Source organism: Lynx canadensis, chromosome A3 (assembly GCF_007474595.2).
Source record: "Lynx canadensis isolate LIC74 chromosome A3, mLynCan4.pri.v2, whole genome shotgun sequence".
In the NCBI taxonomy this organism is placed as follows: Eukaryota; Metazoa; Chordata; class Mammalia; order Carnivora; family Felidae; genus Lynx; species Lynx canadensis.
Genome location: NC_044305.1, coordinates 29733715 through 29755938, shown reverse-complemented (window position 1 = coordinate 29755938; position 22224 = coordinate 29733715). Strand labels below are relative to the sequence as shown.

The 22224-nt window shown below is 38.7% G+C and overlaps 1 protein-coding gene across 5 annotated transcripts in view; it reads right to left on the bottom strand.

Moving 5' to 3' along the window:
• Window positions 1–22224, bottom strand: part of ATRN (attractin) — a 160731-nt gene that overhangs the window by 121116 nt on the left and 17391 nt on the right. For all 5 annotated transcript variants that reach the window (XM_030309976.1, XM_030309977.1, XM_030309978.1 and 2 more), the window contains exons 2-3: window positions 4311–4394; window positions 446–559 (exon numbers count right to left, since the gene is read on the bottom strand). In XM_030309976.1, coding sequence (XP_030165836.1) covers window positions 446–559; window positions 4311–4394 — 198 coding nt within the window. The remainder of the gene's footprint in view (window positions 1–445; window positions 560–4310; window positions 4395–22224) is intronic.

Sequence of the window (22224 nt, the reverse complement as noted above, 5' to 3'; positions counted from 1 at the left end):
CAAACTATATCTGGATTCAACAAATAACTCCTGAAGGCCTATGCAATGAGGAACACAAGGGTCAAGGTGAATGTGGGTCCTGATTTAAATTTTTCACAAAAACAATATCCAATATATTACTCACAAAACATTTTTTAAATGTAAACTTCACCACCACCACAAGAAGTAAGTAAGCTTGATAGTACTACCACAATTTGATACATCAGGAAACCGAAATGAGAGGTCCAGTCCTCTGCCCAGAAACTTACCTAGTATCTACAGGAAACCACGTCAGGCCTAGCACACAAATGACAGAGGACTCCAGAACTAGCACTCTCGCCATGAAATAAAGGTGGTAAGTAAGTGATAATAAAAGTGATGAGCAATAAAAGTTTGCAATCTAGGAGATAAGTTTGAATTCAGAAATCAGATAATGATTAACTAGTACTTATATGACAGAGCTTACCTAAAGGCAGCAACTAGTGGTGCGTAAATTGAGTCTCCATCATAAACGTATAAATGATCCCAACTACACTCTGTAGCAAAATGATTAAAACGAAGTCTCATTATTCTATTTGGCCTGAAAAGAACAAAAAAAGAGTAATTTATAATAATCAGCATAACTACCAGACATTTGAGAAGAAAATAGACATAGATTTTTAAAGATAAATTTACACGGAGAGAAGAAATCAATAGTATATAAACAACATTCCTTTATCTGTCAAAGATTTACTTTTCTTTGTACTTAATATGTGCGAGACCACTAATCATGCAACGGTAAACAAGGCGGACAGGTCTATGCCTCTTCAGGCCCTACAGCCCATACAGTGGCTGTTCTTTAACAGCCTGTGAACCAACCAGTTAGCTGTTTCATTTCTGCACTTCCTTTCCTATTCAACTTAAGATTTCACACTACATCATTTCACACACACAACTGCCAATTCTCTAAACTTGCCTACCCTTCTGCCTTTTCATGGAGCTACCTGGCAAAGCCCCGGTCTAGAGGAAACCAGTGATCTCCTTTGATTCAAATTAAATGCAAAGAAAACTAAGCTGTGCTGGAGGTAGTCACAACACTGGATAGGCTGGTTCCAGGACTGGTCACAGCTCACCAACTTCAAATTGGCACTTTACTTCTGCCAGCAGTCAGTCCTACTACTAATTCTCTCTCTCCTTCCCCACAATTGCTACTAACTCCCAATTACTATTTCAAACCACTCAGTCTCACCTCCTTGCTTAAGCTCAGCACTCAAAAATCTCTCAACTCCCCATTTTCCAAAACAGATACACCTGTCTATTCCTCCTTCCATCTCTTAAACATTTCACATCTCCCTCTCATCTGGAACTTCCCACATCCATATTTAAATGTCCTTAAGTCTCACACATTTTACCAAAAAAACAACAAAACATAAAAACTTCAAATTTCAACTCTCCTTCTAGCCATTACCCAACCTACCCCTCCTCTCTCCTCTGAAGAGAGTGAACCTCCACACAAGACTTTGCTTTCTGTTTCCTCACATCCTACTCACCCACTTTGTTCTCAAACCTGGCTTCTACCCAAACACTCCACTCAAAAAGCTCTTGGTAAAATCAGCACCATTTATACCCTGGTGATGTCTAATTATATGTCTCCAGTCTAGGCCTTCCCTCTACCCCACACGTGTCTACCTAACATCTCTAAGCAAACAATTAAGTACATAAGCAAGTTAACTCAGCTGATGATAACTACCATGAAGAAATGAAAGGAATGTGATGTGTCCAACAGGTGGCAGGGAGTTATCCCAGAAAGCTTTGGAAAAGATGAGAATGACAAGAGATAAGCCATGTGAAAAAAGCTGGGGAACAATGTTTCAGGCAGAGGGAAGAGCACAGTCTTAAAGTCTTAGTGAGAAAGGGATTGATGTGTCTAGGCAACGTGAAGAAAATCAGCATGTCTGAAACAGAGCAAACAGAGGAGACCACAGGAGACAAGAAGCGAGAGGTGGGCAAAGGGCAACGGCAAAAACCGGGAGGCCAATTTCAAGGCTATCACCGTGGCCCAGAAAACAGAGGATGGCTGGGGTCTTACAACAACTGTAGAGATGAAGATGAAAGGGAGATCGTAAATGGATTGGGAAGACACTCTAGAGGGAGAACAGACAGAACTTACTGGCAGGCTGAATATGGAGATAAGAAAGGAAGGAGTTAAACTTTTTTGCTTAGGCTCGGGAGGAACCACCACCAAGGGCACACTGGGAGGGATGCTGGAGAAAGACGTCAGATAGAAATAAACTGACAGAAAGGGCAAGAGCAAACAACTCCTTAAAGCAGCCATTCTCAAAGTGGGGTCCTCACAATGCCAGAGGCCTTGGGACCCGTTGGCATTTACTGATGGTGCAAGAGCAGTGGTGGGTGAAACTGCCGGTACCTGAGAACAGAGCAGGGCAGAGGCACCAAACCGTACCAGTAATCGCTGTTACTCTTTAATACTACACGTTCACAAGGAAAAAGGAGTTTCATTTAAGAGTATCTTTATGAAGCGGTAAAAACTGCTAATTTTATTAAACTGTGGCCCACGAATACACATCTTTTGAATATTCTGCCTGGCAGGCTGGGAAGTGTGCATAAAGCACTTCTGCTGTCTAACAAAGTACTGCAGGCTCCAGGAAAATCGCTTTTGCAATTGTTTGAGTGCTGAGCTGAACTTACCGCTTTTTTCTCGAACACTACTTATCATTTTTACTTGAAAGGACAACTGACAAACTATGGTTACTCAGACTTGGATATCTGGTAGATACTTCCTTAAAAATGAACAAAGCAGGTCTGTCACTTCAAAGAAAACAACTGGCAGTATTTGTTGCCAAAGATAAAATACAGGCTTTCAAAGCAATAATTAGTTTTGGAAAATCTGTCTCTGCCACCCAGATAAAACTTCCCAATGCTTAAAATTTTCTGATGAGATTAAATGGTGACATTAACCGGGGCGCCTGGGTGGCTCAGTCAGTTAAGCATCTGACTTCAGCTCAGGTCACGATCTCACGGTCCGTGAGTTCGAGCCCCGCGTCGGGCTCTGGGCTGACGGCTCAGAGCCTGGAGCCTGCTTCGGATTCTGTGTCTCCCTCTGTCTCTCTGTCCCTCCCCCGTTCATGCTCTGTCTCTGTCTCAAAAATAAATAAACGTTAAAAAAAAAAAATTTTTTTTAAATGGTGACATTAACCAGTGTGATTTTTTTCATATTGTATCATGAAATATATCAAAATTAGGAAGATCTGAATAGTTCAGGGAACCATTATTTTCTAAATAACCCATATAACCTGTTACAAAACCATGCAAGGCTTAAAGAGCCATTCAAAAGTATAAGAAAACTCAAAAGATTTTAATTTAAATTCCAAAAGTTCATTAATAATGTTTTAGATTCCACACTGCAATTTACGTTTAAGAAATTAGCACTTGTCAAGCTTTGATGCAGTGTCAAAGAAGACCATCCAAAATTATTTAAAAATGTTATTCAGATATCCTTCCTTTTCCTACTACACATTCAAGTGAAGCCTAATTTTCTTCACATGCTTCAACCACAATAACATATTCTAACAAACTGAATGCAAAAGAAAATATGATAATCCACCTATCTTCTACTGAGCCAGACAGAGAAGTGATTTTACAAAAATGTAACACGATACCATTCTTCTCACTGATGTTTTTTAAATATAGGGTTTGCTTTTTCATAAAAATATGCCATTTTGTGCTAACATGTAGTAGGTTTATTATTGCTTTTAAATGAGTTAATAAGGAATTTCCTTAGTTTTTATAATATAATAAACACAGATATAACCCACACAAACAAGAGTTATTTGGAATTTTCAAAATTTAAGAGTGTAAAGGGGTCCTGAGACCAAAAAGTTTGAGAAACACTGCTTTAAAGATGTGCCATGAAGAGAAGAAGGCAACAGCTGGAGGGGCACAGGAGGCCCAGAGAAGAAGCTATTTTTATTTTCCTGCCCACAATAAAAATAAGTACTTAGAAAAATGATATAATATTATAATTTTCTAATGGTATAAATCATTTAAAATATTCAACAGTTCTAAGTATGATAACTGAAAATATACAAACTTCTGGTGTGTATAATTCATTCACAGCTTTAAATCAACACAAAACAAAAACTGAAAACAAAAATTGTTTTCAAATTCACAATGAAGGTTAATAAAATATTCACTTGTCAAATGAAAAGTTATCAAATAAAAAATATTTTAAGTACTCTATGCTACAGGTTGTTAATTTTACTTGTAAAATAAGTAACGCCACACTGAGCTCTAAAAAAAAAAAAAAATTTAAACCAGCCATTACTACTTACTGTCCTTCAATGAGCCATGTACATTTTGTTTTATATTTATAATTTCCAGGTCCATCTGTTACAAACCCAGAAGATCCAGTTAGTCTGTAATGCAAAAAACAAACAAACAAACAGAAAACAAAAAACAAAAATGTAAGTCCATCCAAGTTTCACATACTAATCTTTCTTAATTCTCAAATAATGCAAGTTAAGCATAGTAAGTACATTAATGCACACTATAACCAGAAGAAAATGACTGGGTAGTTATAGTCAGATTATACTAATCTAGATGAAAAAAATAATTTCCATAAACTTAAGAAAGGGGGGTACAAATACATTAAAACCAACATGAATTGGGGAAAAAAAGCGTTATCTAAATCTTTCTAGCTGAGATAGGAAAATCATACTTTGAAAATGGCTACCATGAAAATGGCTACAAGAACTTACTTATAAATATGAGCTGGTTTTTAAAAAGATCACACAGTTATAGTTACGACTAAAGGGTATTTAATACAATAACACCGTGGAAAGCAGAATTGTGACAGGCAAGCACGTCAAGCCACAATACACAACGGACCCATCACAGCCATTTGGCTGCCACTTCTGAAGGCAATCTACCACGTCCCACGAGCAGTGACCGTCAGCACCTGTCTTCCCACATTCGTGCCAAGTCTGAAGTTTAATATTTTTAGGTCTTGACTATATGATAGGCATATACTGATATCTCATTAATGTTTTGGCTGGTACATACCTTGATGCTTAAGTGTCTTCTCATATGTTTTGGTCATTTGTATTTCCTCCTCTCTGAATTAAAATTCCATATTCTTTGCCCACTTTGCTACCAAGTTGTCTTTTTCAAATTAATGTTTAGGAGCTCTTTTTATATTAAAGAGCTCCCATCTGCATGTAAAATGTACTATAAATACATTTTCTCAGTTTACTTTTTTCTTTATATTTTGTGTCTGGTATCTTTTCCTATATAGAACTTTCGAAATTTAAGAAGGATGCTATTTCCTTCCACACTGCTGTTTCCAGATCATCTTTTGTCCATCTTCCATCACCAATGTCAGCCTGTCTGAAACAGATGCTCTCCTCTGGGTCTTACTCCCTTACATTCTGACTTATCTACTGACATCCCAGTTATTCCTTCTTGCCCACTGATATTAGCATCTAGTTCATTCAACTACATCAACATATAAGATGTTCTAATCAGAACCCAGTTTTTCCATTTCTTAACTTCACCATTAACAGTCTTTTTTTCCACCCATATTAGTCACCCACTCCTCTGGGTCCTGCCATTTCCTGTAAAAGCATGAATACCAAAATCTGCATTTTAGGCATCCTACATTCTGGCCACCATCTCTTCTCTCTCAAGTTCATTTAGCCTAGTTCTCCCTTTCCAGTGAGTCATCATCCCCATGGGGACCTCCAATCCACTGAACTATCACTTCTTCATGCTCATCACCCACCACACACACATTTGACTTTCCCACTTAAGATTCCATGGTCCATCACAATTATCATCACCTTCAAATCCTTCTTGGACTTTTGCCCTTCTCTCCCTCTGCTGTACTCACCTGGATACTGGTATCTCCATGTCTTACTCCCAACATCCATTCTAACCCAAAAAGATTAGTCTGAGCCACTCATGGTTTCCTATGCCCCCTGACAATAACTGATTAGAAACCTAACACAACTGACAGAAAAACAAAAATAGTAATGGCTTAACCAAGATAATAAAGTCCAAAGGTAAGAAATACAGAGAACACAAAAGGATTTCCATAATCATGAGGGACCTAATGTTCTTCTATCTAGTTGCTTTGTCATCCTCAACATGTGGCTTCCACCTCATAATCCAAGATGGCTGCTCAAACTCCAGCTTTTATTCCCACATTCTACCCAGCAGGAAGGAGGAAAACAAAGTGCACATTCCCTCCTTCTAAGTCAAACAAGACAATTCAACTTATATCCCATCAGCCAAAACTTAGTGACATATCTAAATGTAGAGGGAGGCTGAGAAATGTAGCCACTATTCCAAATGACCATGTATTCAGTGAAAAATCAGGATTCCCTTCATTAGAGAAGTGGAGAAAGGAGACGAAGGGTCATTACTAGTTTCTGTCACAGCACATAATCAAATACTTAAATGTCAGGGGAAGTCTTGATGGAGGCCTTCCAGGAAGTATTTTCTCATTAACAAAGACAGTGTGGTAGACAGGAAGATTTGCCACATAATCTCCCTTCTGAGGAAGGACTAACAGCCTGGTCAACAGTTTTTCGGCTCTTACAGTTCCTTCAGGAGCTGCCTTGCCCCAGGTCATACCCTGCCCAGGGTGGTCCATACCACAAAGGGTGGAAAGTCTGGAGCAATCCAACAAAAAACAACTCTGACAGTCCTTGCTTCTGAGCTCCCCTTTGTCAGGCCTACACTGAAGTTCATTCAACTTCTTCCTTTGCCCAATTCTGCTCTCTGCACCTTCCTCTCACACTGTTATAACCAATTTGTGCCCCAAACACAAATCTCAGTAATGCAGCCATTATGCTACAAGGCTGAACAGGAAGCCAATACCAAGGATGACCAACCAAAGGAATGCAAAGGTCCATGAACGCAGCATCAACCAACCACAGAGACCACTCCCAGTTTATGGGCAAATAAACTTCCCACTGGTTACTGGTTTATTGTATATGTATGTGTGGACAAAGTTTAGGCCCTTCTAGCTCACAATGTTTTCTGGCTTTCTACTATGCTTGTTTTGCTCCTAAGGGTTGCTCTGGACTGCACATAGACATGCTCAGGTATTTGCAAATCAGCATCACTTTTAGAAAAGAAATAGGTCATTTTTATTTTAAATATCTACTCAGTATTTTTAAATCTAGCATTTACATAATTTTACAGACAATGCATAGTTATGATCACAGACAAGCTGTCAACTAAACGACGATTCACCTTTTGTAACTTTTCTCCCCAAGTATACCCCCACCCACACCACATTAAGATAAACATTTAACCACCTAGTAAGCATTCTTAACTATTTTTCTTCATATTCATGAGCCCATGATATATGCACAGTTTTCTTAATTTTTGGCTACACATATTATACAAACTTTTCTGCATCTTCCTTTTCTAACCCAACAAAACTTTGTGACAGTCTCTCCGACTAAACAGGTATTAGTCTAATTCACTTTTTGTGAAGCATATTCTAACCTATGGAGGTAGTGGTTTTTTCCCTGCCTTTCTCCTACTAACATTCATTTTGTTTTCAGTCAGTTGGCATTATGCACATTGCTGCAATAAATATCCCTATACATATGGCCTTACTTGTGCTTTAATTTCTAAGAATAGAATCTTAGGAGGAGGATTACTGGGCCAAAGGAATATGAATTTTAATTGTTAAACAAGCTGCCAATTTTCAAAAGGCTGTAACAACTCACATTTGCATCAGCAATACGTGAGAATATGCTATTTTCCACATCCTCTCTGTATTCTTGTTACTTTTAAATTTTTAACTTGAGGGGCAGCTGGGCGGCTCGGTCAGTTAAGCACCCAACTCTTGATCTCGGCTCAGCTCATGATTTCATGGTTTGTGAATTCAAGCCCTGCGTCAGGCTCTAAGCTGACAGCATGGAACCTGCTTAGGATTCTTTCTCTCTGCCTCTTCCTCGCTCGCGTGCACTCTCCCTCTCAAAATAAATAAATAAACATTTTTTAAAAAATAAATAAATAAATAGGGGTGCCTGGGTGGCTCAATCCGTTAAACATCTGACTTCAGCTCAGGTCATGATCTCAGAGTTTGTGAGTTCGAGCCCCGTGTCAGGCTCTGTGCTGACAGTTTGGAGCCTAGAGCCTGCTTCGGATTCTGTGGCTCCCTCTCCCTCTGCCCCTCCCCCGCTGGCACTCTGTCTTGCACTCTCTCAAAAACAAATAAACATTAAAAAAATCAAACAAACAAAATGAAGTTACATTTGTAATAAATAAATAAATAAATAAATAAATAAATAAATAAATAAATTCTTTTAACTTAAAATTCCCTATGTTCTAGTGAATGGCTAACAAATGGTTACTGAAAATTTAGAGAGACTTGAAAGGGGAAGGCTAGGAATATCAACTAAACTTTCAGGTCAAGTTTTACATTCTCGTTGGCAATCCAGGTGTAGATACCAGTACTGCCTGTTCTCACTTCACTAGCAGTAGCACAAAGACACTGGATTGAAACCAAGGCTTTTCAACAATACAAAACCAGAAATATAAAGAATTAACTCGTTGCTTCTACCAACTTTCCAACTCAAGAATACGCTGAGGGTGATTATGTGGTAGAAACAAATACAGGGAAAATAGGGGAACCCTCCAAAGGAGGCGGGTTTCAAAGAAGTCAGCTTACAATGATTTCTACTTTATTTGTATTATTACCAGGCAATGTGGCCTATAAAAAAAACCCTCAACTTTTCTCACCTGTTAAGATTTTCTTTGTGGTCAAGTATGTTGGACATTGATAAACTCTGACCAAAGTTCCTTGGACGTTAAAAATTAAAAAAAAAAAAAGATTGGGGCGCCTGGGTGGCTCGGTCGGTTAAGCGTCCGACTTCGGCTCAGGTCATGATCTCACGGTCCGTGGGTTCGAGACCCACGTCGGGCTCTGTGCTGACCGCTCAGAGCCTGGAGCCTGTTTCAGATTCTGTGTCTCCCTCTCTCTGTGACCCTCCCCCGTTCATGCTCTGTCTCTCTCTGTCTCAAAAATAAATAAACGTTAAAAAAAAATTTTTTTTTTAAATCTTTTTAAAAAGATAATCTATTGGGGGCGCCTGGGTGGCGCAGTCGGTTAAGCGTCCGACTTCAGCCAGGTCACGATCTCGCGGTCCGTGAGTTCAAGCCCCGCGTTGGGCTCTGGGCTGATGGCTCAGAGCCTGGAGCCTGTTTCCGATTCTGTGTCTCCCTCTCTCTCTGCCCCTCCCCCTGTTCATGCTCTGTCTCTCTCTGTCCCAAAAATAAATAAACGTTGAAAAAAAAAAAAGATAATCTATTGTAGGAAATGTAAACTACTATGTATGTGTAATTCAGTTTATTGAATTCACTATTCAAACCCTTTATATTCTTACCTGTTACCTACAAGATCTAATTCTGAGAAAAGTATATCAAAATCCCATACCATGACACATTTGCCACATTATTTTTGCTTTATGTATTTAGCTATTTAGCCATATAAGCTCCATAACTATTAGATCTTCATAAATTGTCTCTTTTATCATGATAATAACCCACTTATATAGTTTGATGTTCACATTCCACCTTGTCTACTGACAACCGATTTTTTTGTTGTTTTCCTGGGCCATAGCTCTTTATCCAACTCTGTTTTTCATATTTCCTTACCAAATTTTCAAGTCTCTTTCTTCTAAACAGGATATGGTTAGGTTTTGTTTCTTAACCTGACAGTTTTACTGTCATAATATAATCTATTCACATACAGTACGACGTATGACTGCTATACTGATTTGATTTCTTCCAACCAAAAATTTAAATCAATCTTAGTGAGGAGTAATTCATATACAATAAATGGCACCTTAAATGTACTATCTGTTAGGTTTTGACAAATGTACACACGTGGGGAACCCTCCCAAACAACACATAAAACAGGTCTTGTTACCCCGGAAAGTTCCTTCACACACTTTGCAGGTAATCCCTCCCACTACTGATCTTATTTCCATCACTATAGACCAGTTTTCTACAACCTAATTTAATAAAGTCATACAGAGACACTCTTGTGCCTCGCTTCTTTTGATCAGCAAAATGTTTTCTCAGTATTGTGTGTATCCGCAATTTGCTCCTTCCTATTGCTGAGTAGTATTCTACTGCATGAATATACCACAACCTGTTTATTCATTCTCCTGTTGACAGACGCTTGGATTATGTAGTTAGAGGCTCTTATGAATAAAGATGCTAAGAATACTGTGTACAAGCCTTTGTGTGGGCATGTGTGGACATTCCTCTTGGATAAATACGTAAAAGTGAAGTCGCTAGATCAAATAATAGATATATAGTTAAATTTAAAGAAACTGCCAAAACGTTTCCTAAGTGGGTGTACCATCTTACACTCCCATCCCATCTAAGTATGAATCTTCTCTGCTCCCAGGTCTCCCAACACCCCCCTGGTCTCAAGCACAGGTTAAGATTCTGCCCATCCATTTAGCAATATATTGACCTTGTGGAGGTCAGGAACACCTACTATACTCCATGAGTGCAACATCACACTTTCCAGGATCTGCTGCTTCATCATCCATGCCCCCTGCTACACTGGCCCAGTCATACATCAGTTCTCTCTGTCTGGAAGGATCACAACAGATCCCAGATCCTGTAAGTTTCCCGTAGGTCCCCACAGCAAGCTGGCTCAAGAAAAGCAGAGTGCTTACAGTTGGGAGAGCCAAGGAAACAAGTCTCATACAGGCTGCCATGTTCCTCATATCCCCCTTGGCTCCTCTTCATAGCTAAAGTCCATTTAAGTTTGGATTTTCTGTTGCTTTCAAGTAAAAACCATCCCAGTTACTAATTTCACCAATTCTGAAATGAGCAAATTTTTCCTAATAGTCCAGAAACCAGGATGCACTGTAAAATCAACGGCATGTCACAATTTAAAGGAAGTGCTTTTTTTTCTTTCTTAGTAGTACACGAGATAAGAGTGCATTTTACACTCAGTGGCATCTTAGCAAGCTGAAATTACACATATGGCAAACCCTAAACCTGGCTGAACCCAACTCTGCTTACTTAGTATATGCAACCAAATAGCCGGATAAAACTAGAGACATAACATTGTGCTGACTGGTCTTACTTCACATTTATAAACACACATCTCAAGTAGATTCTCAGCACTGCAGGACAACAATCCTTCCATTTTTCTGGTCAATTCTCTTTTATACCTTATTTTCTTTCAACTTTCTAAACCCTCTTCCCCCTCTTCAATTTCAGCGGATGATCAGTGAATTGCTTTACTTATTCGTTTCATATCTATTTTTCCCCAGTGGAATGTAAATTTCATGACAGTGAAGATTTTTGTCTGTTCTGTTCACTAATTCCAGTGCCTAGAAATGTGCCTGGCGTCCTAACGGCACTAAGTGAATAGTAATAAAAGAAAGAAATTAGGAGAGAACTATATTTTCTTCCAATTACTAAATGCATGTACTTTGCCTTCCAGTTATAATGGATAAACTATCTAAATCCATCTAAGGTTAAATTTTCTACCTGGGCCTATAATCCTCAAATTCTACTCAATCAGGGCACCAGCAGAACAAACCTAATTCCAACCCCTACCCCACACTTCTCTCTACTGGATCAGCAGAAGATGAGCTGTCGTATTCCCTTCCTAAAAAACAAACTCCCTTGGGGTGCCTGGGTAGCTCAGGTGGTTGAGCATCTGCCTTCGGCTTGGGTCATGATCTCATGATTTCATGGTTTGTGAGTTCAAGCCCCACATCAGGTTCTCTGCTGTCAGTGCAGAGCCCACTTCAGATCCTCTGTCCCCCTCCCCCTTGCCCCTGTCCTACTTGCGCATGTGCTATCTCACTCTCTCTCTTAAAAATAAACTTAAAAAAAAAAAAAAAAACCCTCCCTTTATCTCATGTTCCTCTCACATTGCTGCCACTTCTTTGTTCACTTTTACAGCAAAAGTCTTGAGAATTATCCACTCTCACTGACAACACTCTCACCTACTAACATCTTAACACATTCCAGCCAGGCTTTAACCCTAACCTCCTCAGCCACCCCCCCTACCCCACTCCCCCACCACCAAATCCTTTTGTTAAGTTATATAAGCATTTGAAATAGCTGATGCCTCCCTCTTTCTTAAAACACTTTCTTCACTTGGTTTCCAAAACCCTCCACTCTCAATTCACAACTTTTTCTCAATCCCCTCTGCTAAATTCACCTGCTTGTCCCAATCTCTAGTTGTAGGAATGACCCAGGGCTCCAACCTCAATCTGCTTCTCTGATGGAAGTCATATTGATCTCATACTGGCCCAAAACTTTAAATACCACTTCTATATTTTTTTAACAATGAAATTTTCATTTCTGTGATATGGTAATACCATTCTGATTATCCCAGGCAAAAACTATGACTAATACAAGCATATCTGCTGTTAAAAAAAAAATAGGGGCACCTGGGTGGCTCAGTCGGTTAAGCGTACGACTTCGGCTCAGGTCATGATCTCACAGTCTGTGGGTTCGAGCCCCACGTCGGGCTCTGTGCTGACAGCTCAGAGCCTGCAGCCAGCTTAGGATTCTGTGTCTCCCTCTCTCTCTGCCCCTCCCCTGCTCATACTCTGTCTCTGTCTCAAAAATAAATAAAAACATTAAAAAAAAAGACTATTTCATTTTTTCTTTTCCAATATTTATGACTTTATTATTTTTCTAGCCTTATTACAATTAGTTAAGATCTCCATTATGATATGGAAAAATATTGGTGATGGTAAGTATCCTTGTTCTCTTCTCAATCTCAGGGAAAAGCTTTCAGTATTTCACCAGTGTGATATTTACCCTAAGTTCTTTGCAAAACCCTTTCTTAATACCAGATTAAGGAAGGATTTTTAACATTAGTATTGAGTTCTATTTTTTCAAAAAAAATACCAAAACTGTGTATCTAATGATCATTTGCCTTTTTTCCCTTATTCAATTAATGCTGTGAATGATACTGATTTTCAAATATTAAATTGACCTTGAATTTCTCAAATAAACCCAACTTGGTCATGATTCTTCTGATATTTTGCTGGATACAATTTGCAAATATCTTGTTTAAAAATTTTTATATGTTGGTTAGACTGACCTGCTTTTTCTTTGTCAGGTTTTGATAACAAAATTATGCTGGCTGTATAAAAACAAGAAAGAAATTTTACCTATTTCCTTATGCAGAAGTGTCTGTATAAGATTGGTGCTATTTCTCCTGTAAAAGTTTGGAAGAATTCACTGGTAAGACATCTGAGCCTGAAGTTTTCTTTTAAGCAAGTTGGTTTTACTAGAGTTTGCCATTTCACCTGATTTTTTCAAATTTATCAGAATAAACTTATTAGTAATAACCTCCTATGATTTTTCCAATGTATCTAGAATCTATAGTGATACCCCCTTTATCATTATTGACATCAGTAATTTGTTTTCGTTTTCTCTTTATCAATCTCTCCAGCAACTTACCAGTTTTGTCTTTTCTTTTTCTTTTTTCTTTTATTCTAGATTTTATTTTTTTAAGTAATCTCTACAACCAACTGGGGCTCAGACTCACAACCCTGAGATCAAGAGTCACACGCTCCACTGGCTGAGCCAAACAGGCACCAGTCAATTTTGTCTTCTCTACTCTAATGACTTTTAATATATTTTGCAGTTCTTCCATATTCTTGAGTTGAAAACAGATCACTGATTTTCAATCTTTCTCTTTTAATGCATGCATTAAAAGCCCTAACTTTCATTCTCAGCATTGCATTAGTTGTATCCCATCTTCTGACATATAATACTCTCATTAACATTGAGTTCAAAATTTCAAATTCCCAGGGTGATTTCCTTTTTACTTCATGAATATTTTGAAGAGCACAGTAACTATATGGTGTAGTATTCTCCATATGTCAATTAAAAGTGTTCTAATTTTTTAAATGTTTTTGTTTCTTTTTGAGAGAGAGACAGACAGAGAGAGCATGAGCAGGGAAAGGTCAGACAGAGAGGGAGACACAGAATCTGAAGCAGGCTCCAGGCTCTGAGCTGTTAGCACACAGCCCGACTTGAGGCTCAAACTCTTGAACTGCGAGATCATGACCTGAGCCGAAGCTGGACACTCAACCAACTGAGCCACCCAGGCGCCCCAAGAGAAGTGTTTTAAAATCTTTGTTCTATTAATCAGAGAGAGGAGTATTAAAATATTTTTTAGCATCAATGGATGTTAAAAAAGCAGGAGGAAAACCTAATGAGGAGCAGAATATATGCATGGTTTTAAAGTGTTTCCCCACATACTGCTTACTGGTTGCAAGAAGGAAATAAAACAGTGAGTAGATAGTGGAGGGAAAAAAAAGATAATACCTCAAACAGGAGAACAAAATTAATATAAAAAATAAGGAAGACACAGGCATCACCTGCCTCCAAATGTGATATCCTGAGAAGGGATATCCCCTCACTTACACAGTATTCTGACCAAGGATGCATAACTTGAATCTAACCAGGAGGAAACACGAAGCAAAAGCAAAATAGGAAACTGGATTAAAAGAGGGAGGATGTATTCATGAAAGAATGTCAATATCATTAAAAATAAATAAATAAGAAAGGCAGTAAAAATGTTGTAGATCAGGAATCAGCAAACTATAGTCCGTAGGCCAAATCCTGCCTAACTGTTCATGTAAATAAATGTTGTTGGAACACAGCCATGCCCTTTTGCTTATCGTCAATGTTCATGTTACAAGAGCAGAAGTGAGTAACTATACAGACACGAAGCAGAAAATATTTACTATCTGGTCCTTTACAGAAAAGATTTGCTGACCCATATTCGAGATTAAAGTAGGCTAAAGAGACATAAAGATATGATGCAATACCCAACCCTACACTGGATCTGGTACTGGAGGTGGGGGAAGCAAATAATTTAAAGGACATTATCAGGTCAATTGATAAAATTCAGTACAAACAATATATTAAAGGTATTATATCAGTATTAAATTTACTGAAGGTGAAAACAGTACCTTAATACTTAAGTCTCTTAAAACTATCACTATTCTTAGAAAATACACATTATTTTTGAAAAAATTTTAAGTTTATTTTTGAGAGAAGAGCGTGCACACCATGGGAGAGGGGGAGGGGGTGGGGAAAGAATCCCAAACAGGCTACACACTGTCAGCGCAGAGCTTGACATGGGGCTAGAACTCACAAACTGCGAGATCAGGACCTGAGTCAAAACCAAGAGTCAGATGCTCAACCAACTGAGCTATCCAGGTGCCCCTAAATAGTACTTCAATTTAAAGGGCCAAGGGCCACGAGACAGATATATCTTATTCTCAAATGGTTCACAGAAAACCACTGTGTGTATGTGTGAGAGAGAAAGAGAGAGCACAGCACAAGCAAGCTCACAAATGACAGAGTATTTTTTATCCCTTTGCCTCTCTGTGCTTCTGTCCAGGTGTTTTCCCAACATATTCTTAGACATATTCTTATTCTTTCAGTTCATTGATTCTCTCTTCATCTCTATCTAAAGTTCCTAAAATCAGTTACTGTATCTCCAGTTTCTGTTAATATTTTCTTCTTGAGAGAGAAAGAGAAAGAGAGACAGAGACAGAGAAAGAGAGAGAATGCACTCGTGAACACGGCAAGGACACCGAGTGGGGGAGAGAGAGAATCCTAAGCTGGCTCCACACCCGAAGAGTGGCTCACAACCATGAGATCATGACCTGAGCAGAAATCAAGGGTCAGATATTTAACCAACTGAGCCATCCAGGCACCCTGTTAATTCTTTTTTATATTTTCTAATTCTTTGCTGAAATTGTTGATCTTGTCATTTAGATTCTTAAAGCTATCAATCATTTCAAAGTCTGTTTCTAATCATTCTAACTGCTGACTTCTGCATGTCTCCAATAATGTCCTTCTTCTGTTCCAAGATCCAATCCAGAACCCAACACCGCAGTTAGCTGTCATGTCTTCTTGCCTCCTTGAACCTGGTTTTTTTTTTAATAATTTAAATTTTAGTTGAAATAATAGATTCACATGCAGTTATAAGAAATTATAGAGTGATTCCTTGTATACTTTGACCAAGTTCCCCAAATGGTAACATTTTTCAAAACAACAGTGAAATACCATAACTAGAACACTGATGTTGATAAATCAGTATTATTCAGATTTCCAGTTTTACTTATACTCATTCGTGTGTGTGTGTGCGTGTGCACGCGTAAGTTCTATATAATTTTGTCACCTGTGTAGATTCGTGCATCTATCACCATAGTCAAGATACTAAATGGTTCCAACACTATAAGGATTCCTCATATTGCCCTTCTGTAACCATACAGCTCCCTCCCACATCTCCCCCATCCCACCCCACCTGCCACTCCACATTCTTAACCCTTGGAAATATTTAATCTGTCATTTTATCTTTTTAAAAAAAATTTTTAAACATCTATTTATTTTGAGAGACAGAGAGCACAAGCAGGGAAGGGGGGGGAGGGAGGGAGGGAGGGAGGGAGGGAGGGAGGGAGGGAGGGAGAGAGAGAGAGAGAGAGAGAGAGAATCCAAAGCAGGTTCCAGGCTCTGAGCTGTCAGCAGAGAGCCCAATATGGGGCTCAAACCCACACAACTGTAAGATCATGACCTGAGCCAAAGTCAGACACTTAACTGAGCCACCTAGGTGCCCCAATCTGTCATTCTGTCTTTATGCAATGTTCCTCTTTGTCTCTGGTAATTTTCTTTGCTCTAAAATATAATTTGTCAGGGCACCTGGGTGGCTCAGTTGGTGAAGACAGAGCTCCTGCTCTGTCTCTCAAAAAATAAATAAATGTTAAAATGGTAAAAAAAAATTTTTTTTAATAAAAATAAAAAATATAATTTATCAATTATTAGTATAGCCATTCCTGCCCCTTTTATTCTTTCAGTTAATGCTTGCATGGAATACTTTTTCCATTCTTTTACTTTCTACCTACATACGTTATTGAATTTGAAGTGACTTTCCTACAAGCAGCATATAGTTGAGTCACATTTTTTCAACCAATCTGCATTTACATTTTAGGTAATTATTACATTTATAGTAATTATGGAAATGTTAAGACTAAATCGGCCACTCTATCATTCGTGTACAGTTTTCTTAGTGGTTACTCCAGGCACCAGAATACACATATGTGACTTATAACAATCTACTGGTGTAATGTTCTACCACTTTTAGTGGAGTGTGGCAACCTCACTTCCATTTAGGTCCTTTATCCTATTTTAATATCATCATATTGAGTATCAGATGGTTTTATAATTTTTATTCAGTCACCAAATATGATTGCTAAAACTCAGGAGGAAAAGGAGAGTCTATTACTTTATGTACCTGTATTTCTGCTCTCTCCATTGTTCCTTTTTTTTTCTTGATGCTCCAAGATTTATTCTTTTATCATTTCTTTTCTGTTTAAAGAATTTCCTTTAGCCAATCTTTAGTGCTAGATCTGGAAGCAACAAATTCTTTTTTATTTTCCATCATCTGAAAATGTTTTATTTCCCTTTAATTCCTGAGGGACAGTTCTGCTGAATACAGAATTCACAAATGACAGTTATTTTATTTCAACACTTAAGAAATAATGTGCCACTTCCACTGGTTCCCATGGTTCAGATGAGAAATCTGTTATCTGAACAGGTGTTCCTCATCATTTCTCTCTGGCTGCTTTCAAGAAACCTTTCTCTGCCCTTAAGTTTCCAGGCTTTCTATACTGTTCCATTGATCTATTTGTCTATTCTTTCACCAATACGACACTGTCTTGATTATTGCAGCTTTACAGTAAGTCATGAAGTCAGGGAGTGTTGATCGTCCAACTTTGTTCTTCTCTTTCAATATTGTGCTGACTACTCTGGGTCTTTGGTTTCTCCATGCAAATGTTAGACTCAGTTTCCCAATATCCACAAAATAATTCACTGGGATTTTGCTTGGGATTACATTGAATTTATAGATCAAGCAGGGAAGAAGGGAAGAACTGATATCTTGGCAACAGTGAGTCTTCTCATCCATGAGCAAGGGATGTATCTCCATGTACTTAGTTCTTGATTTTGTTCAGCAGGGTGTGTAGGTTTCCTCATATAGATTTTATACGTATTTTGCTAGACCTATGCCTGAGTATTTCATTTTTGGTGGTGCTAATGTAAATGGTACTGTGTTTTTAATTTCAAATTCCATTTCTTCATTGCTGGTACACAGGAAAGCAACTGACTCTCTGTGTATTAACCTTGTATCCATCTCACACTTTTAGATTTCAAGAGTTTGATTATGATGCATCTTGGTGTGGATTTGAGTTTCTCTTGTATGGGGTTTACAGTTTCTGAGACCTGGAGGTTTGTTTCTTTTGCCAAATTTGGTAAGTTTTCAGCCATTATGTCTTTCAAATACTCTCAGCCCCACTCTAATTTCCTTCTGGGACTTCAATTATACAAGTGTTAGATCTTTTCCAGGGGCACCTGCATGGCTCAGTCGGTTGGGCATCCGACTTCAGTTCAGGTCACGATCTCACAGTTCATGAGTTTGAGCCCCACATTGGGCTCTGTGTTGGCAGCTCAGAGCCTGGAGACTGTTTCGGATTCTGTGTCTCCCCCTCTCTCTGCCCCTCCCCCCCTGCTCCTGCTCTCTCTCTCTCCCAAAAACAAATAAACATTAAAAAAAATGTTTTTTTAAACAAACAAAAAAACAAGTGTTAGATCTCTCTCACAGATTTTTTTCAAGTGTGTTTTCTCTCTGTTTAGACTGGAAGAACTCTATCCTTCAGTTCTCAGGTTCACTAATTCTATCCTCTGTCACTGTCATTCTACTAATTGAACCCATACAATAAGTTGCCGGGGGGGGGGGGGGGGATGTTGTTGTTACTATGGTTTTCAATTCTAAAATTTCCATTTGGTTCTAATTTCATTTGTAATTTGATTCTAATTTACTTAGTTCTTTACTGAGATTGTGTACTTTTATTTCTTTCAAAATAATTTTTAATTGATTTTGAAGCATTTTTATGACAGCCGCTTTAAAATTCTTGTGAGAAAATTCCAATATCTGATACATCTTAGACTGGTGTCTGTTGTCTTTTCTGATTCAAGTTGCAATTTACTTTGTTATTGGTATGACAAGCAAGTTTCTATTGTATCCTTAATATTTTGTCTCTTATGTTAGAAGTCACTAACACAGGGCCTTATTAAATATTTTATGTTAGCAGGTAGTCACCCTGTTTAGTTTTAGCATATGGACCTTACCCACTTTTCTGGACTATTATTCCAATGGCAGATTAATTTTCAGAGTCTTTGTGGTATTATTTGGCCTGCTCTGTGTATCTGGTGCCACTGGGCTCCCAAGGGTCCCTGCTGGTGCTGCCTGAAGGGATGAAAGGAGTTTCCCCAAGCCAGGCTGCCAGGTGCCTATTGGTGGGAGAGGGGTGTGATGGCCTTAGGTTCCTCCCCAACCCTCCCCACCCCCCCCACCTCCCCACCCCCGCTTCCCAATATCTCTGAGTGGGAAAGGCAAGTCTTGAACCCACAGAGACAAAAATGACAGAACATGCTGCTTCCCATAGGTGGGTCCCTCTTGCCAGTTCCACCCACCTGCCCCTGTATCTCTGGCTAGGGGAGAAGCAGCTCAGGCCCACATAACCAAAGAAACTTCCCTGGACCAGGCCACTTGCAGCTGTGTCCTTTTTGCCACTAGTGTTCACCCCGGTATCTTTGGTTGGGGGAAGAGACCCTCAGGTCCTCAAGGACAAAGAAGCTTCTCAGACTGGAACGATTGCTGTTCTGAGTCTCACTTGCTAGTTCTGCCCACCTGCCTTGATATCTCTCAGTGGAAAAGGGAAGTCTTAAGACCGGTGGGAAAAAGACTGCTTTGTCTCCAACCTTATATTCAGTGGATTCCTAATTGATTCCCCTTGGTTATGACATTAAGCTTGCCTGATGTTTTCAAAGGGATTTTCATTAAATTATTTTTTAATGTTTATTTATTTTGGAGAGAGACAGAGCATGAGTGGGTGAGGGGCAGAGAGCAAGGGAGACACAGAATCTGAAGCAGGCTCCAGGCTCTGAGCTATGAGCACAGAGCCTGATGTGGGGCTCGAACTCACGAACCACATCACGACCTGAATCAAAGTCGGATGCTTAACCAACTGAGCCACACAGGGGACCCTATGGGGACTTCCATTAGATTCACGGAAGGAATGAGCCTACCTGGACTACATTCTATTGCAGGTCAGAAGGTCAGGAAGCCTAAGGTCTGGGAGGCCTTCTTCTGTTGGCTAGGGGGATGCACTATTCCCTAGGGCTATATTGTTCTTCTAGTCCTGTGGTCCCAAACCAGCTCACCTCTTCTTCTTACAACCTTTCAGAGTCCTCCTTTGGTTGTCTTCTGTACCAATTCTAGGATGTATAGACTTAGCAGAGAAAATGGGTCTGTACTATCTCACCTGAACTAGAAATCTCCTATGAGTCTGCTTCAATTGTGTTTTCTCTCTGGATTTTTTAGTCAATTCTTTTATTCTTATATATATCTGGTTATTTAATTTAATGCCAGACTAAGTTTTATAAATATGTTGTAGATATAACATAAAACATATATAGCTATATGTAAATACATATTACATGTTATCAGTAAATATACAAAAACTATACAGACAACTGAATCAATGATTGATGGTGTCTTTCTCCAGAGAAAATTTACCATTTACTTCTAGCAAGCAATAAGGCTAGGAGCAGGTTTCCTTAATCCAATCAAGGACTGAGGTGATTTAAAAGCTGGGCTTCAGCCTTTGTGAGAGCTAATCCTTAAGGTATAGCCTATCCTTCAGAGTTCCCAACTAAAAGCCTGGGGTGTTTTCCAATGCTCTTCCTTCTCTGCAGGCCCTGAACTCCAATTTTGTCCCCTAACTCTGCATAACTACCAAAAACTCTACTTAAAATCTCAGCCTCTCTGCTACCCCTTTGTTCAAACTCTTAGATGCACAATTCAAATCAGCCAATCACTCTAAGGGAAAAGCTATACCGAAAGCTGCCCTCACCCCTGAGTTTTCCTTCTCTAAAATATGAATCTTTCAAGTCCTTGCTGTCTGACGTGCTCACTTTCTAAAGTCTTAAACAGATTTTTTGAATTATTTTCCTTTTTTTTTTTTTTTTTTAGTTGTTCTCAGTTGGGAGTGTCAGCTTAGAAAAAGCTATCCTACCATTGATACAAACAGAAATCTTCCCATAGCTTGTTTTGTGATATGAAAAGACGTTCTGGGCTCATTTTATAGATTTCCTGGCTTCCTTTTTCCAAGGTACCCTAGGTTCCTTTTAGTGGGAATTATTACTTAGAGAATAGAGTCTGGAACTAGAAGTGCTTAATGCTGTCCAAGTGGATTTCTCAGATTTTTAGTAGAGAGAACTAGGAAATACGTTTTTAAAAAAGAAAATACAGAGGCACCTGACTGATTCTGTTGGTAGAACATGCGACTCAGTCTCAGCATTGTGAGTTCAAGCCCCACGCTGGGCATAAAACCTACTTCAAAAAGTAAAGAAAAGAAAAGAAAATATATCATGAGTTCATACTGACACTTCTGATCAAATTTAAGATTCCTGGATTCTCACCCAATCTCTGATTGTATCTCTTTTCCACATCAAAATCTATGGCCTCAATCCAATGTAACTATCTACTTGCTTACAATCTTACAACACAGAACCTCCAGAATTAACACTACCAATATTATTACCAAGTATCTGATTATTAAAATCAGTTTATACCTTTGCAGCTCTTTGTCCTTAGGGGTATATCCCAGTAGAAATTTACAGTCACATTACTCTGTTTCAGAGTCACTTGAAATACTCTGTATGCTTCAAACCTGATATACATTTAGGCTCACTTATTTCATTTTGTGTTTCATTTTTTTGGAATTTTTTCCTCTCATTTTATTTTTATTTTATAATATGGTAAGGCATTTACATGATTCTAAAGCCTAATCCACAAAACAAAGTATATTCTAAGTCTAGGTTCCATAGCTGTTTCTTGCACCCAATCCCCTCCCTCTCCTTAGAGTAACCATTATTATTAGTTTCTGGTTTACCATTCCTTTGGTAGGTCTGTGTGTATACACAACAATACATATTTACATATGTATAGGCCCCTTCATTTGAAAAATCATAACCCACAATACCACTGTTCTGCCCCTTGGTTTTATCATTTAACAATATATTCTCAAAATGACCACATAGCATACATAGAGACATAGTCCTTGTTCCTTTTTATAGCCACTCCCTTTA